Genomic DNA, 16,883 nt, shown 5'->3' with positions numbered 1-16,883 from the left:
ATCTGTTCGCTTAACCCCTAAACTCATAAGCAGACACAGAGGTGGTTCCATGTACTTAACCAGTCCCCATCAACTTCATGGACTGTATCTATGTAAAGATGACTTTTTTTCATGACAAGGCTCTGCAGTCCTTTCAAAAATTGTCAGGTTCTTCAATGAATAAAGCTTAAAAGCCCAGTAAACAGTACTTGGAAGTACTCGGAAGGATCCTGAGAACCCGTTTCTTTGGTATGAATATCCACATCTGCTTCTGATTTTACCATCAAATAAAACTGAGCAGCAGCCATAACTCAAAATAAAGTGCTGAATGACCTGTTTAATTGATAACACAGCCCATTTGGTCACTACTGTAAATTAATAATAAGGGTTAAGTACAAACAAAACAAAACAATTAACACTCTTGATGATTGCAAAGAAATGCATGGGGCCACTAGAAACACCTCATATTTGGCCGTTTTCGTACCTATTTTCTTGTCTACACTTCTTTTACAGGAGTGATAGATCAGTCAGTTTCAGTAATCCTGCCAGATCTTAAAAAAAACATTCTTTTCACATTAGCAAAAAGTTATTACCATCTGTATTGTATTCAGTCTGTTTAGTGTGTACAAATATCTGGCAGACTCGCCATTTTCTTCGTGCCAATAGCAGTCCTTACAATTAAAAAATGAAGTCTTGTGCAACAAAAAAGTTGTACAAAATCCTCCTCTAGAAATTCATTATTGTAAGGCAAAACAAAATCCTATCAGTACAGTCACAAAACCATCTAAACATCTAACTTCTGTGTTTTAAATATTAATATAGAGTTTGTAACACAAAATCAGGGGATGAGTAGCATCCAAGACTAAAGACTTCTTCAGCCATTTGACAGCCACAGCATATGACCTCGTCAAAGGTTCTTTGTTACTACCTCGACTAAATGTTCTGCACCTAATCCATAAACATTTGATCTTGGGCCTGATCTCTGTCCTTACTCACTGTTTTGTTTTTAAAGAAGATTTTGACCATACAGAATTGGCTATTAATATATCTGTCTAAAGGGAAACAAACTGAAATGGGTTAATCTGTCTCACTTTAAAAACTAAGCCTTAGATAACATCAGACAGCCCCATGATCCTTGCCAGGAGAAGCTTGCCTGAAAAGGTTTAAGTTGGAACCTAGCTTTCAAAATAACCAAGCATTCATCACAAAAATCACACTGTTCCTTGTCTACCTTGTAGGTAATACACTACTTAAGGGCTACAAAGAGAATGTTATCTGTTATAGGTCTTGAAGAACCATCACTGCACCTCAGAAGCGAAACAGAAAGCCCTCCATTGAAGAGCCATTCCACTCGCTATACCAGTAGACCACTTACAGTGAATTTGTTTTCACCCTAGCAGTTACATAAAACCTACAGACCATCGGATGAGTTCTGAATAGAACGAGACGATTCTTCTTCCCAGAGGATCGCTTATTCACTATAAAAGAAATAATTGCCATTTTATAATACTTCAGAATTAATGTAACTATATATAATACAACACAGTCACTATTAAATTTATTAAAATGAATACATTATATTTATTACCAAAAACACTGCATAGATTTGACCTATATATTCAGCAGAATATTAAAACAGTATGTCTTAAATTTCTCACAGATGGCTTCGGAAGCAGATCTGCATGTCATTCACAAAGGGAAATGGCAATGCTAAATCCTTTTGCAAAGCTCACCCTTTGTTTCAAGGTTCCTTTGCTTTCATCCTTCCTGCAGGTAAAAAAGTCCAAATCTGGTAGGAAATTTTATGTAAATAAATTCTGGAAAGAAAAAAAAATCAGTAGTAGGATCAACCATAGATTTCAGTGGAGTTGAGGCATCTTATCACTGAATCCTGCACAATCCTAAGGAAGTTGATCATCTTGCAAGAGAAATGCAAAGCTAGGGGGTGACAAATACTGCTCCCCTTAATCATGATACAAATGTTGTTATTCCTCTACATAAAAGAGCTGGCTATACCTCCTCTGCCCCTTCTCTAAAACAGCAAAGGTCTGATTTCTTTTCTTTTGGTCACTGAACACCGCTACTTTCACTGCTCCATTCAAGTAAATTTTATCCCCTCTTCAGGTTTCATTGCCCCTTTCAGGAGAGGAACTAGAAGATATTGCACAGTTAGAGGTTTTGGTTTCCAATTGTTACCTTTCACCACTTTCTTCAGCATTGCTACACAAGCTCTAGAGAACGAGCTGTTAACCTATATAGAAGAAATTAACTAATATAAAAGCTTTCCTTGAATATTCCCCTAGCAGGAACTGTACTCATAATTCAGGGAAAAGCTGTATCTATACGATTAATCTGGATATTTAAATAGTGCTATAAGCTGTTGAATATAAAAACTGAAAAGAAATTAAAAAAAAATAATTCAAACAGGTTATTTAAAATACAATGATTTCATGCTGGTCTAGTCTTGATTACAATGATTTTCACTTCACTTAAATAATGTACTAGCTCTACCAATTATTTTCTCATGACAAATTTATGCAACAATAGGTGGGTCACCAAAATCATGTCATTCATCTATGCATGTATCTTTTCATCTTTCCTATCCTTCTCACCCCCTCTACCTTCAGCCTTCACCTTTTCTTTCCACAGGGTCACCCTCTCTGCATGTAGTCATCTTCCACTTGCCTGTCATCCTTTTCTGACTTATATGTGTTTTTTACATAATTGAGAATGAACTTTCCAATCTGTTGTCAGTAACAAAGTGCAAGAACCCTAACTAAATTATCTTTTTTGCTTAGCCACAACACTTACCTTCCAAGCATCTCTAAGTAACTGGCAGGTATGACCTGAGTAAGTCTCACAGCTGAGTCAGACATCCTCACCCTATGGATCAACACACACAGATAAAAAAGCCAGGCATGCTCATGGCCAGGAAATGTAGGGACATGTCATTTGAGGAAAGACTGACAGATCTAGTATTGTTCAGCCTGCAGAAAAGAAGGCTTGAGGTCCTCTTATCCATGTATATAAATACTTAATGAGGGGGAGAGTAAAGAAGATGGGTCCAGACTTTTCTAATTGGTAGCGTAAGACAAGAGGCACAAACTGAAATACAGGAAATTCCACTTAAACAGAGGAAACAACATTTTTACTAAAGGGGTAATCAACCATTGAAACAGGTTTCCCAGAGAGGTTGTGGGATGTCCATCCCTGGAGATATTCAAAACCCAACCAGACACAGCCCTGAGCAACCTGATGTTGCAGACCCCACTTTGAGCAGGGAGGTTGGACTAGATGGTCTCCAGAGGTCCCTTCCAACCACAACAATTCAGTAATTCTGTGGTTTTGTGATATGGGAAGAAAATATCTGAATTCCAGTTCTTAGCATTTATTATTAACCTGACCTTCTTCCCTCTTTCTACAGCGTGAATTCTGCCTGTAACCTGTGTTACATTTTCAATCCTTTAAGTATTGTTGCACAGTTAAAACGTGCCATTTCATACATTGTGTACAGTTTCAAAAATGTGTAAACCATTCTTACCTCAGAGAGCAAAGCTGTGTACTTCAAGTCCAAGACAATCGTTTTCACATTGCCTAAAGACTGTTTCTTCCCCCCACCATCCAAAAAAACCCAAACCCGAAATCACCACTTCCTCTGCAATGACAGGAGCTACTACACAGTATTTTGACCTACACGCTTGTTTCACACAAGTGCTAGGACTGTTGGATCTGGTGACTTGAAATGGGGTGGCTTGCAGTTTTGAGCTCTGAATTAGAACAAACACAACACACCTAGTTCCCAGGAAACAACTAACATACATATCCTTCATCTTCTATCATTCTCAGGTCTTCTAAACGGGACATTAAAAGACAAGGCACATAGCCATTTCCTCAGCTCTTGGTGCTGTACAACCTTTTAAAAAGAAGTTTATCAGGACTTTGAAAAGTTGCTGGAGGTCTTGTGTGCTGCTATGCTGTGTGCCATTTTCAAAATATCATCTTGCTAATAGATCTCAGTTTGATTTGAAAAATGAAAAATCTGTTTTCTTTGTGTGTGAGCAATTTCCATCATTAATATAACCAAGATGTTACTTGATTTCTCTAGTACTGCTCTGGTCTTTTGCTGGTAATAAAAAAAGGACTCAAAAATATTTTACTGAATACGTAATTAATCTTCATGTATTTTCAGACTAAGCATTCACACCACTATTGACTAGTGCATCTGCCAAATATTTGTTTGTTTTGTGTTTGTTTTAAACATTCATTACTTTAAAAAAGCAGGGAAAAAAGCTGAAAAGAATAATTAATTCCAAAAGGACGAATGCAATTCATGACCTGGCCCATCTATTGCCAGCTGTCACTGCTCAGTTATCTTCTGAATATCTTCTTTTGCTCCAGGACTGCTAGAATTGAGCAACATGAACACACATCTTATCACTGATAAGAGTTGTCCCAGACCAACTGGGTGTGGGGGACTGTTTGGGAGAGAAATCGGAGAGACAATTGGACTGCCTGCTTCACTGTTAATACTGCATATGCTCAGCAGAGCACCACAGCTCTGAATGCGAAACCTTTTTACAGGATGCCTGTCAGATTCAAGGAGATTCCTTCATCTTCCTGGTCGAGGTTACCAGAGAGAACCTGAACCAGAGGGAACATCATAGTTTTAACAGGAGCTTTTGTTTTGAATTGTATTAACATCATAGAGAAGTAAGTAGCTCCAAGATTTGAACGGGGTCCCGGTCACCCAAAGAGCCTACCTGTTGCTGAAGGCAATAGTGCTTTTAATTTCTGCCCTTAGGTCAGTCAGAAAATTCTGAGCACCACAAACATTCTGTCTTGCCTGCAAAATCTAACTTTCAAATTCCAGTAACGAGTGGAACTCGAGGACAAAGCCTAAAAATGTGTCACAGAACACGCAAAATATCTTACATACAGAATATTAATGCTGAGGTTTGTGTTAGGAAATACTGCTAAATATGATCTATTTTGCTGGAAAGGCTTCCCATAAGTCTAGGAAATGAATTAAAAATATAACAACTTCTTTTGTCCTGACTTCTTCAAAATTTTACTACTTGGAATTTATTGCCTACCCTCGGAACAAATCACTCAGTAGCTTTTCTGGTTTGTCCTTGTATTTCTGGAGCAAAGCATATGGTAAGACTGACTTCTCTGAGAAGGTGCTAACTCTAAAAGACTGAGGATCAGAAGGTACTTACTGTCAGACCCCTCCATCAAAGGCTCTTGAGACAAGAGGACAAAAAATGGTTTTCTCAGTAAAAGTAATCTCTATTCCCAAAACATTTACCAAAACATCATCCAGATACCATAGTGATGAAAGGTTCCATTCACTGTGCTGTTAGTTCTGCTATTGTATCAGTGAGATTTGTTCTAATTCCTGCAGCAATGTCTCATGTTTCCTCTGCCTCTGTATGTTACACTGGGAAATGGCTAAAGGCTTTGTGGTACTATGCTGTAAATAAAGAGTGTGCCTTCGAAGGGAGGCACATCTTGGCAGATAGACAACAGAGTGGATGCTGGCACACCTCTCTCTCTTTGCATCCCCAAACCTCTTCTCCTCCTTGCTTCACACACAGCTGGTTGACAGAACAGAGGTCAGGAAGGCTGCCATACACTGTGCAATGCAGATCCTTCCAGGCAGGGACATCCATCTCAGCTCTCAGAGCTAGAAGTCATGAAAATGTCAGATGTGCTCTGATCATACGACCTCGTAAGGCTTATGATTAGACCAGCTTCCTGTAGCCCAGGGAAATGGGTTGAGATAGGTACACGCTGGCAAGCCAAGGAACAACTACCCAGTAATATGAGTTTCCTTGCTGGTAGCGCCCAACTCGGCAATGAGGGACACAGAACACCCTTCTTTGTGCCAAAAGGAGTATATTCTCCTATGGTTGCCCCCTTTTTTCCAGAAAGTCATAGTTCTACGCCTTTGTCTTTTTACGCTTAGCACATAACAACTCGAGAACATCAGCAAGGCTAGAATATGTTAATACTGGTGGAATGGATCAAAATGAAAGGGTTTTTTCATACAAACAAAAAGCAGACTTCAGATGACTAATATACAAAACTTCAGTAAAATCCACGCCATTACTGAAATATACTGGCCATTTGCACAGTTCCTTGGGATCTCTCTTAAACACTGTAACAGTGTTTCTGCTTCTGAAAGGCCCCCAATGCACACGTGGCATCTCCTATTCAAAGCAGATGGGAAAGTCAGAAAATGTCAGCTCATCGCCGTACCATTCAACTATATCCTACACAGCGTCACCAACAGGTACTCTTTACAGGTGGAAGTCATAAAGCAGTTACGCAAGGGATCAAACAGTATACCCATAATGATCATTTCAGCCTTAAAACTTCATGAAGGACATTCAGAAAACAGACAGTCAACCAGAAACTAATAAAACCTGATGCATTTTCCACGGAACTTCAAGAGACCATGGAGATCATGTTTTAGATTAAATCTAGCATGTCTTCAAAGATCTTCTTTCTGCTGTCCAGAACCACAAACACTTTTGAGTACCGCTGATCAACCTCACAGTAGTGCAACAAGCAATAAACAATATGCCATAATGACCATCTCGAAAATTAAAGAACAAAAAGAAGACTGTAACTTCAGGTTCTTTTGTGGGCTCACACTCTCAGAGCCACCGAGTTGCATGAGCAAACTACTCAGCCAGGAGTTGTGCCAAAGTATAAGCACAGATGGTAACTTGAATGCCTTCGAGCCAGGTTTTAGTAAGCCATAAACTTTGCATGAAAATATTGCAAACCATTCCATCCGATAACAAGTCTTTTTATACAACATTGCTGCTACTTATCCCTAGTACTAGTATGAACATATTGTTGGAGTATATTCAAAGGTATAAAAACTGTGGTTTGGGAGGGCATGCAGTCCAAAGTGTTAAAGACAACTGACAAGTGACTTTTTCAAGGCATGAAAAACAATTCTTTAAAAAGCAATGAAGATCAGAACACTCATTAGTATTTTTTGCCTTTTTTTGATCAGAACTACCAAGTGTATTGCTTCTAGGGATGCTGCAGAAGAAAGAACATGGAAAATAGGGAGAGGAAGCAGGTGTTTAATTCAGGGTCTAGAGTCAGGCGGTGTATCTATGCATCTGCAGCTTCCTACATACTCGATGGAGAGGGACACACTGGAATTAAGGGTTTCAGCACACCTAACGCAGAACGGCCATACAGAGGCGCTGCACATGGGGACAACCCAACCCGTGGTCTCTGCTGGGATACAGACTCCCAGGATGAGGCATTCCAGCCTGTGCCTGAATCCAGGCTGTCTCTCTTTTCTGTACCTCACATTGATGAACTCAGTTTGCTTCACTGAAATGACAAGGCAAAAGGGTATGTAGCAGTATCCTTCAGTGCTCCTTGTAAGACACGTATTTTAGCATTTTAAAAACAAATTATACTTAGGTTAAAGGGAAGGTAATAAATGGCTAATCTGCTAAATACCAGACTTCCAAATCACACACTCCTGCTTAGACCAAAATGCGGGACACATTCTTAGGAGCCCAAACAGATCAACTTCCAATGAATAGGTTTTCAACCAAAGAAAATCTTAACTCCACTTAGCCCCATATATGATGTTAAACAGAGCACTTTTTGCCTGTCCTGGCCAAAAAGCCAGCGAAAAAATGAGCTACTTAATAACTTCTTAAGGTAGACCCATTTCAGGCTAGGTTTAAAGACAATGAACAATGTGCAGATGTGCATCTTGCCTCTGACCCTGCTGTATTAATCTTGTGAGCAAATCCTATGCAAGACCACAGTATGCAGGACAAGTACTTTTCACAAACACTACACTGATTAAAAGTGGTAATTCAGAGCTGACACTGATGATGGCTGACAGAAACTCCACTCTAAATTTGCTCACTAATCGCTAACTACCATCTCTGCAATTTCAAAGGCGACCACAGAGGTAAACCAGCTTGACTTCAGTTTTTTTCACTGTAATCTTTAATACAGACTCCAAGGCCACATCAGAACTTAAGAGAGGCCCACTGCTGCGAACTAGTCAGTTAGTTCTAACTGACCTAAGCCATCATCAGATATGTAGAGCACAATGCCAGAGATAGACTAGAATCTGCTGCTCTCTCATTATTAGCTGCTGATTTTGCACAGGTCATAGGAATAAAAATCCATAAACACATTCTTGATAAACAGACGGCATACGTAACTTTAAATGCTCATCTTCTCAGTGAGAGGGTACTACTTTCTTCAAATAAGAAAATTTAAACCACTTACATGATAAGAAGAGATTTTCAACTTCCTCTGCTTCAACTATTTTTTTGTTTTAATTTCAAAATGAGATTCTGAACCTGAAAATGCACTGAAATTAACAGGCAATTATTCTAGTGGGTAACAATACTGCATCTTGTACTGTCATGCTTTTGACATACAGAAGAAACAAAAACACCATTACTTATTTAAACAAGCATTAAATAAGCATTAGACCTGTTTATCCTAAACTGATATGTGCTTACATTCTTTTGAGGGCCATTTTTTCATGTTTGTTAATTGGATGACAACAGAACTGCATTTGACATGCTGGTTGGCCATTTGTCATGCTCCCTCAAGATCAGGTTAGATACAAAAGCCAGATTTTAAAGATAAGATATTCAGAAAATGTGTCACCTGATTCTGCAGGTGCTGTAACAGACCTTCCGCTCACATACACCACTGATTTAAATGGAGTGAAAATTAATTAAAAAAGCAAAAAGCCCAGCTTTTTAATGCAACAATTATTACAATAACACAGAGCAACTCCCAAAGCCTCCCTCAGCTACTGCTTTGCCAAGTCGTTCAGAACAATTGATTTGTCTCTTTAAGGCTGGCTGTGCACGCCCACTGACTTCAGCTCAAGAGCAGTGCACACCTACAACTTCCAAGTTCAGTTTTGAAGAGAAATACTTCCCATTTTACTTCCACTGGAAGACAGAAACAAGCCTGTCTTCTCAGAAGCAGCTATTATTATTTTGTCAAGAGGCTGCCACATGGAGTAGTTCAAATAACTTGTATTTTCATCTTTTTTAGCCCACAACAATCAGTGCAGCTTCAGGATGTTTAAACTGTCCATCAAGAAAGATGGCACATCAATGCTGGCATATAGTGACTCTTGGCTGCTAAGACAACAACACATCGCTGTACGACGATCCCTTTTTTCTATTTCACGATGGATCTGGCAACAAATGCACATCCTTCCCACGAGGTGCAATGGGTGCTGTCAGCAGTGGTTATCTCTCAGGATCAGAAGCTCCAATCCAGGTGCCTACAGCTGGGAAATTCAGCACTTCACACTACTGAGCTCTTTGGGCTGTAGATGCAGCAACATTTGCTCAAACCTGTTGGTACTTCCTTCAGTTCTGCTTCAGTTCTTTCTCACTGTCTTTCCATAATGCAATAAGCAATCTGCTTAACATAAACTCCATGTAATTTGTGCTGTCCCACCAACTCACTATGTGAAAAACTGAAGCCAAATACTTTTGAATGAGTGAGGTTAGTTTCTTCCCCCTTCTTAGACTCTTTACATGTGCCTTAAAAGAAAGACTGCTGAACATGAGCAGAAGTTAATACCTCTACATAACTGCTATTATAGATATTTTGTTATGCAAAGTATGTTTTATAGAACTCAACGTCTGTTCGTCCTAAGATGCACAATCTAAACAGAGCAAGAGTCTCAAGCCACATATATTAATGTCCTTTGGGGGACGTTTTGTGGATCTTAAACTGAATTTTGAACAACTTCGTGCCTTAACACTTCCCCTATTTTAAGATTAACTTCACTAGATACCATAAAAGACATATTCATACTGTAAACCATACATGATTTCATTGCGTGGAAGATATCATCAAGTAAGCTTTCATTTTTACCCATGCTACAGCTTTCAGCTATAAGGTGGAACTGTAGCATCTTATATTTCACTGTAAGTGAACTCTGCTAATACCTCGGGAATCAAAGACACAGGAAAAACTACCTGCAACAAAGCTGGTACTTACTCTGACCTCATGACACAGACCTTGATATACCTTGATATACACGGTCACAGTGGCCTACAGCTGTCATCTAGTTTTAGAAGCAGAATACAGGGGGTTTCACTGGTTTTTCACTCTCTAAAGGTCCAGATTCGGTACCCAGTTTCCGACTGTTCTCTCTACTCCTGCCTCACATGCTAACAAGTAAAGTGAAAACCACAGGCTTCTTATGACCTGTAAACAGGAATAGGAGTAGTCAAATAAAAAGGATAAAAAGTTATAGCAGCTGGAAGGTTAGCCTGGAGGCCATCAAACTTTACTAGTGAGCAGGAAGGTGTAAATAGAGTTTCTTACAGAAGTTAAAAACTACATTTTGGTGAAAGTAAACTTGAATTTGAAAACATTCTAGTATGTGTGTAGATGAGCTCAACAGTGATAATGTCTAAATAAAAACTACCCTGAAATGTTACTAAACCTGACTGTCAGAATCCGAGCTTGAAAACATTCCCTTCACTGGGGGGTTTTGACTAGCAAGCATGACAAACTCACCATCAAATTCCTGCAATCTGAAGGTAGCCTAAGAGGTTTCTGGTACATGCAGTTGCAATAGATTTCCCTCTGGGAATGTAGGGCAAAATCACAGAATCACAGAATCCCTAAGGTTGGTAAAGACCTGTAAGATCATCAAGTCCAACCATCAACCCAACACCACCATGCCCACTAAACCATGTCCCACAATGCCACGTCCACATGTTCCTTAAACACCTCCAATGATGGTGACTCCACCACTTCCCTGGACAGCTTATTCCAGTGTCTCACCACTCTCTCAGTAAAGAAATTCTTCCTAACATCCAGTCTGAACCTCCCCTGGTGCAACTTGAGGCCATTTCCCCTTGTCCTGTCACTAGTCACTTGGGAGAAGAGGCCAACACCCACCTCTCTGCAACCTCCTTTCAGGTAACTGTAGAGAGCGATAAGGTCTCCCCTCAGCCTCCTCTTCTCCAGACTGAACAACCCCAGTTCCCTCAGCCGCTCCTCATCAGACTTGTGCTCCACACCCCTCACCAGCTTCGTCGCCCTTCTCTGGACACGCTCCAGCACCTCAATATCCTTCTTGTAGTGAGGGGCCCAAAACTGAACACAGTATTCGAGGTGCGGCCTCACCAGCACCAAGTACAGGGGAACAATCACTTCCCTACTCCTGCTGCATTTCTGATACAGGCCATGTTTTGGTCTTTTTTTTTTCCCCAAACCTGCAATTAAGTTCTGACTCTGGAGCTCTGGAAAAAAGACCTTGGCACCACAAAATCTCTCTGTGACACCTTGATCACTGAGAAGAGTAACAAAAACACTAGGCTTTTTCACATCAGCAAATGTGTCTAACACTTGCTAGCTCAAGCGTGGCATGAAATCTCAAACAGGGTTGCAAAACTGAACATTGATAGCAGTTCAGCCTTCCTCATCAGGGTGCTGTCTCTTGCCACTGACTCTTGTGGTACATCCTTCATATTTCTGTGTACCTCACAGAATTTATCTTTAATCTGCTGGGTAGGAATGTCGAAGTGTGGTCCACATGGTAAAGGTAAGCATGGACAGCTTTGACAAAACACAGAAACTCCGCAATAAACCTCCCTGTGAAGCACCTTTGGAGAGGATGCAAAACTGCAGTGCCAAGGAGAACTCCCTTATTTTTTTGAAGAAGATGGACATTACATGGATGTGCAACAGCTTGTCAAACTGAGTAGCTCTGCTTTTAGGACAATGTTAAATGAACGGTTTGGCTGCCACAGGCTCCGAGACAGTACCTGCTAAGTAAATCTTTCTTCTGTAAATCTTTCTTCCCAGGTCAGCCACTGACTGGCCTGATGACCTTGCAGAATTCACTTATCTCTCTGCTTCCGTAGTTTCCGTAGAACTGCCACAGACTTGGATTAATCACTTTGAGACCTACCAATGAAGAGTGCTCCTAGACAACTTAAGTGCTGGGATTATTCTAACAATGCACTTTCCTTCATTTTCTTTTACTACAACACATAACTGATACTATTTTGGAGAGTTTGTCATGCTTTGCAGACACTTTTAGTTTTGGAAAAGAAGCAGAGAATTCTGCTTAGAAGCAGAAGAAACCCCACATTAAAGTGTAAGAAGAAAAAAGAGACATTTTAGGAAAGTGAAAGAAGAAATAACTATGGTTGTACTGAAAGACAGTTAAAAACAAAGAACAGCAGTGTAAGAGTCCAGAGGGAACAACAATTTTGTTATACTTAAAATACTTCTCTAGATTTATTCCAATAGTAGTATTTTAAACTTAGAACAGTCATTTTCTGAAGAGTCCCTAGAGAGGAGAGTATTCCCTGAAGCTGTAATTTGTCGCACATGAAGAAGATGTACTGAACAAAACCACTGTACAGTATCTAACCAAGAGCCAGCAAGCAGCCCAAAATTTACCCTTGTCATTCTGGTGCAATTCTCCCTGCCACCATGCGAATTCTCCCCACATTCCTATGAGACCACAGTGTAAAATGACAGTGATGCTGTTGTAGCCACAAGGTTTAGCTGGGCTCATAAAACTAAATTGCAGGTTTCTGAAGGGAGTTTTTGTTTATTCCATTTCAAAGACACGATTAGTCAAGACTCCATATCAAGAAAACAGACGGTAGTTCTGAAGCTTCTGTTTTGTTTGTAATGGTTATTTTTAACTCGAATCATTAACTTTTTCACACAGCGCCCCTGGGATGGATCTATATTGAAACCTGACTTCACACCGGAAGATCTAACACAGAGATGTGTTTTCCTAAAGCAGGTTTTCCATGTGCAACTCTAAGCACATTAGACAACGGTCTTGCTTTGTCCTGCCAAATGTGAAGAAGAGAATAATCTTTGCCAATTTCATATGCCCAGCACTGAGGCACCTCTTGCAGCCTCACTCATCAACTCCAAGTGAGAGTGCGTAAGATGTTTCAACAGAAGTACACCCAATGCTCAAATACTGGACACTACCAGAAGTTAGACATAAAAATATGAGAAAACTAGACTTGCTTTGGGAATACTCCTGCACATAGACACAAACAGCAACGAGCAGCCCAATCTAGCCTCATAAAAAAGCTTCCAGAGTAAACTGGCTGTCCATGAGCCATCTACTGGGAAACCTCCCCAGCATGCTCAAGTGCCAACACATGTCCAGGAGCTGCCTAGACCAAATTTGTGCCATGGGACTGTGTAACAACTTAACACCACAGATGATCGCGTTGCACTGTCTGGAAACGTTCCTGGGCATGCTTCTATTTATTGGTATAGTACACACAGCTTGAGGGCAACTTTGTCAATCATCAGCAATTAAAATAGTCACCTGGCGACAGTATGTAGATATCTCTGACTGCTGACAGCTATCGGGCACCCAAGCCCGCTGCCAAGAAACACGGCAGACGTTTCAGATGCCAGACTTGACTCATACATATCACTTCTGAAATCGGGACATTGGCTCCATGCTCCTTCGAAGACTGAATTTCACACATTTGTTTCAAAGGGCAGCAGAAAACATGGAAGCCACAGGCGCAGACTGCACGGGAAGACGGCGACTCGTTGCCCTGACCAGACTATTTTGCGTCCCACACCACACTGCTCCACATCCCACCATACAGCCCTACACCCCTTGACAGGGAACACCCTCGCACAGCACGCAGAGCCACGCTCCCAGACCACACGCCACACACCACACCAAGCCATCGCGCCTCGCCACCCCACGCCCTACTGCGCCACACTCCTCACCGCACCTCCCCGCACGGCCAAGAGCTTGTCCCGGCGCACCCCGCGCCTCACCGCACGACCATACGCACCCCACGGCACCACCGCGCCCCTCACCATACACCTCAGCACCACACACACCCCACGGCACCACCGCGCCCCTCACCATACACCTCAGCACCACACACACCCCACGGCACCACCGCGCCCCTCACCATACACCTCAGCACCACGCACACCCCACGGCACCACCGCGCCCCTCACCATACACCTCAGCACCACACACACCCCACGGCACCACCGCGCCCCTCACCATACACCTCAGCACCACGCACACCCCACGGCACCACCGCGCACCCCGCCTCACAGCCACACGCAACGGCACCCCTCGCTACGCACCCCACCACACACCTCACGGAACCACTACATCCCTCACCACACAGCCTACCGCACCCCTCACCTCCCTCACGGCCGCGCACCCCTGCCCAGCGCACCGCACGGCGCCACCCCCCGTCCTCCCGCCCGCGGCGCCGGGCTCACCGCCGCCTGCTGGAAGGCGCCCTTGGTGTAGGTGCCGCCGCCGCGGTAGGCGATGGCGGGGATCTCGCGTCCCAGCAGGGCGCACTTGTGCTGCTGCGGTCGGCGCCGCGAGATGTAGTCCACGCGTGGCACCACGTTGCTGCGCGAGGAGAAGGTGACGATGGCAACGCGCGTGGCCGCGGGCACCACGGGGAAGTCGGAGAGCAGCTTCTTGACGAAGCGCAGCTCGCTGAGGAAGTTGGCCGGCCCCACGCTCGACGACTCGTCCACCAGGAAGACCAGCTCCAGGCGCCCGCTGCGCGCCCGCAGCCGCCGCACCTGGCGCTTGAAGGCGCGGCCCAGCTTCTCCACTTTGCTCTCCGTCGTGTCGGGCAGCGGCGGCGCCGCCAGGGCGGGCGAGGCGAAGGTGGGGGCGCGGGAGAGGGCGCCCGGCGGGACGCCCGCCCGGCCCTGCGGCGACGACGGCGACAGCGACAACGACAGCGACAGCCCCCCCCAGCAGCAGAGAGCCACCAGGGGCCACATCGCGGGGCGGCGGGCGCGCAGAGACGCCGGCAGCCGCGGGAGGAGAGCGGCTGGTCGCCCCCTGACGCCCCACCTCCTCTCTCCTCGGAGGGGCGGCCGGCCGGCCTGCCTCCCTGCCTGCCTGCCTCCCCGCCGGCCCCCGCAGGTATCCGCGCCCTTTAATCCCCCCGCGGGCCTCCCCCGCGGCTGAGGCGCTGCCCCTCGCACGCCCCTCTCCCGGCTGCCCCCCCCCCCCCCCCAGCCCCTCGCCTTTCGGTAACGAGCCCCCCCCCCCCCCCCCCCGCTCCCTCCCCACCGCCCCCCGCCGCCCCGTCCCGCCCCGATAGGTCCCACACGGCTGGCGGGGGCCAGCCCGGCAGCGGGGGGGCGGCGGCCACTGGAAATACGCCGAGGCGGAGCGGCGCGGTGCCGGGCTGCGGAGAGGGGGGAAAGGCGGAAAACCCCTGAAAGGCGAGGAGAGCCTTTTCCGCTACCCCGCCGCAGGATCTGGAACTGCTGCTCGCAGGGACGGAGCGAGGGCTTGCACTGACACGTGCCGAATTAATCGTGGTTAATTTAGCCCTTTGTTTTGCGGGGAGGATGCGCTTGCGGCTGGGAGGTTTGACGGGGCTATGCTCTGGTCACGCTCCTGGCTGTGTCACAGTCTCCCTCTCTTGTTCAAGGGGACGCTTGATCTGCCTGTGGACCCAGTTTTCCAGCTTTGAAGATGTAGCAATACCTTGCTGATGAGCGTCTCACTGAAGTTGGCGAGGTGTCTGGATACATGGGGTGAGTGTGCACAAGGGTATGTGCGAGAAAGGCAGGGACAGCACTTGCGTATGTACATCTACATGTGTACGTAAACATACATATGCGTGGGTGTACCAACAGTGACAATAATCTTCCGTGCTTGTTATGAAAAATTCCCGGTAGTCAAGTGTGAGATTACAAGCCACTGCTTGGAAGGGTTCCTGTGTGGTCTTCCTGTCTTGTGAATCCCTTTGGGAGAGAGAAGCACTCCCAAAGAGACCTCCTGCTCAAATTCAGAACCCACTCCCTCTTCAACCAACTTCTGTACAGATTTAATTCACTACACCGTTATGAGGCAATAACTTGGGTTCATTTTAGCCACTAGTTTAGTATTAAACAGTTCTCTAGCTAATCAACTCCATTTCCACGAGTAACTCAGTCTGGGAAAAATTCCGTTAGGATATATTAGCCATGTAAACCTGTTGATGGCAACTCTTCTGTCTTTCACTGGTATTTTTCCATCCTTTACGCCTTTTCTAGTCCTTCTCTCTGCTTTAGTTTACTTTTGTTGACATTCCACAGTGCCATGCAATACAAAGGTACATTGGTGCATTTGCAAGTCAAACCCCACATTTACATTTAATTGAATTATTTACTCTTTCTTCACTGGGATGTCAGCTGATGGAAAATTGATCCAGTACTGTCCCTTGGACTTTCCAGCAATACTCAAATTCCACTGCAAATGACAAGAGACTAAGTGACAGCAGATATTATTTAATTAGGGAAATGATGCATCTGATACACTGTTCCAACATGTTTTTACATTTATGTAGTAGTCTAAGCGCTTCACAAAAATCTGTTTCTTGGGTATACTTTTGCCACTTAGTGCTTGAAGAGAAGATAGCAATCAGACACTCTTACAGAGGCATATGTGAAGGTAGTTTTTACTGAAGGGTGTGCAGCTGATAGGCTGGATCAGTTAGACTGTTTCTGCTCATGTGACAGTGAAATATAGGCCGTATCATCACGTTTGGGCTACTCTGCTTTTCCTTTGTAGTAACAGTCAACCTTTTTGTCTTGAAAGGGGTAGCTCCAAGTCGCTGCAACCACCGAAAACCTCAGCAAGTTGATTTGCACAGTTGGTCTTTGGAGGATTAAAGAAATGATGCTGCAATTGCATTCACTGTGGTCTGAGTCACACCAGTAGTGTACCTTACAAGGCTCTTCATCGACGTTGTACTGGGCTAGAGATCATGTCAGCCTTTGCACAGACCAGAATGAAAGAATAGAAAAGTATAACCAAGAAGAGGAGGAAATGCCTGGTTTCTGCAAGGTGCTCCTAACTGAAGGTG

The 16,883-nt window shown here is 44.0% G+C and overlaps 1 protein-coding gene across 1 annotated transcript in view; it reads right to left on the bottom strand.

Moving 5' to 3' along the window:
• The window catches only part of SVEP1 (sushi, von Willebrand factor type A, EGF and pentraxin domain containing 1), a 128,178-nt gene extending 113,376 nt beyond the window's left edge, over positions 1 to 14,802 (bottom strand). Inside the window, exon 1 of the mRNA XM_059834260.1 lies at positions 14,278 to 14,802. Within this exon, the coding sequence (XP_059690243.1) occupies positions 14,278 to 14,802 (525 nt within the window). The remainder of the gene's footprint in view (positions 1 to 14,277) is intronic.
• Between the last annotated feature and the right edge of the window lie 2,081 nt (positions 14,803 to 16,883).

This window comes from Gavia stellata, chromosome Z (genome assembly GCF_030936135.1).
Source record: "Gavia stellata isolate bGavSte3 chromosome Z, bGavSte3.hap2, whole genome shotgun sequence".
NCBI lineage: Eukaryota > Metazoa > Chordata > Aves > Gaviiformes > Gaviidae > Gavia > Gavia stellata.
This window is presented reverse-complemented; position numbering and strand designations above follow the sequence as displayed.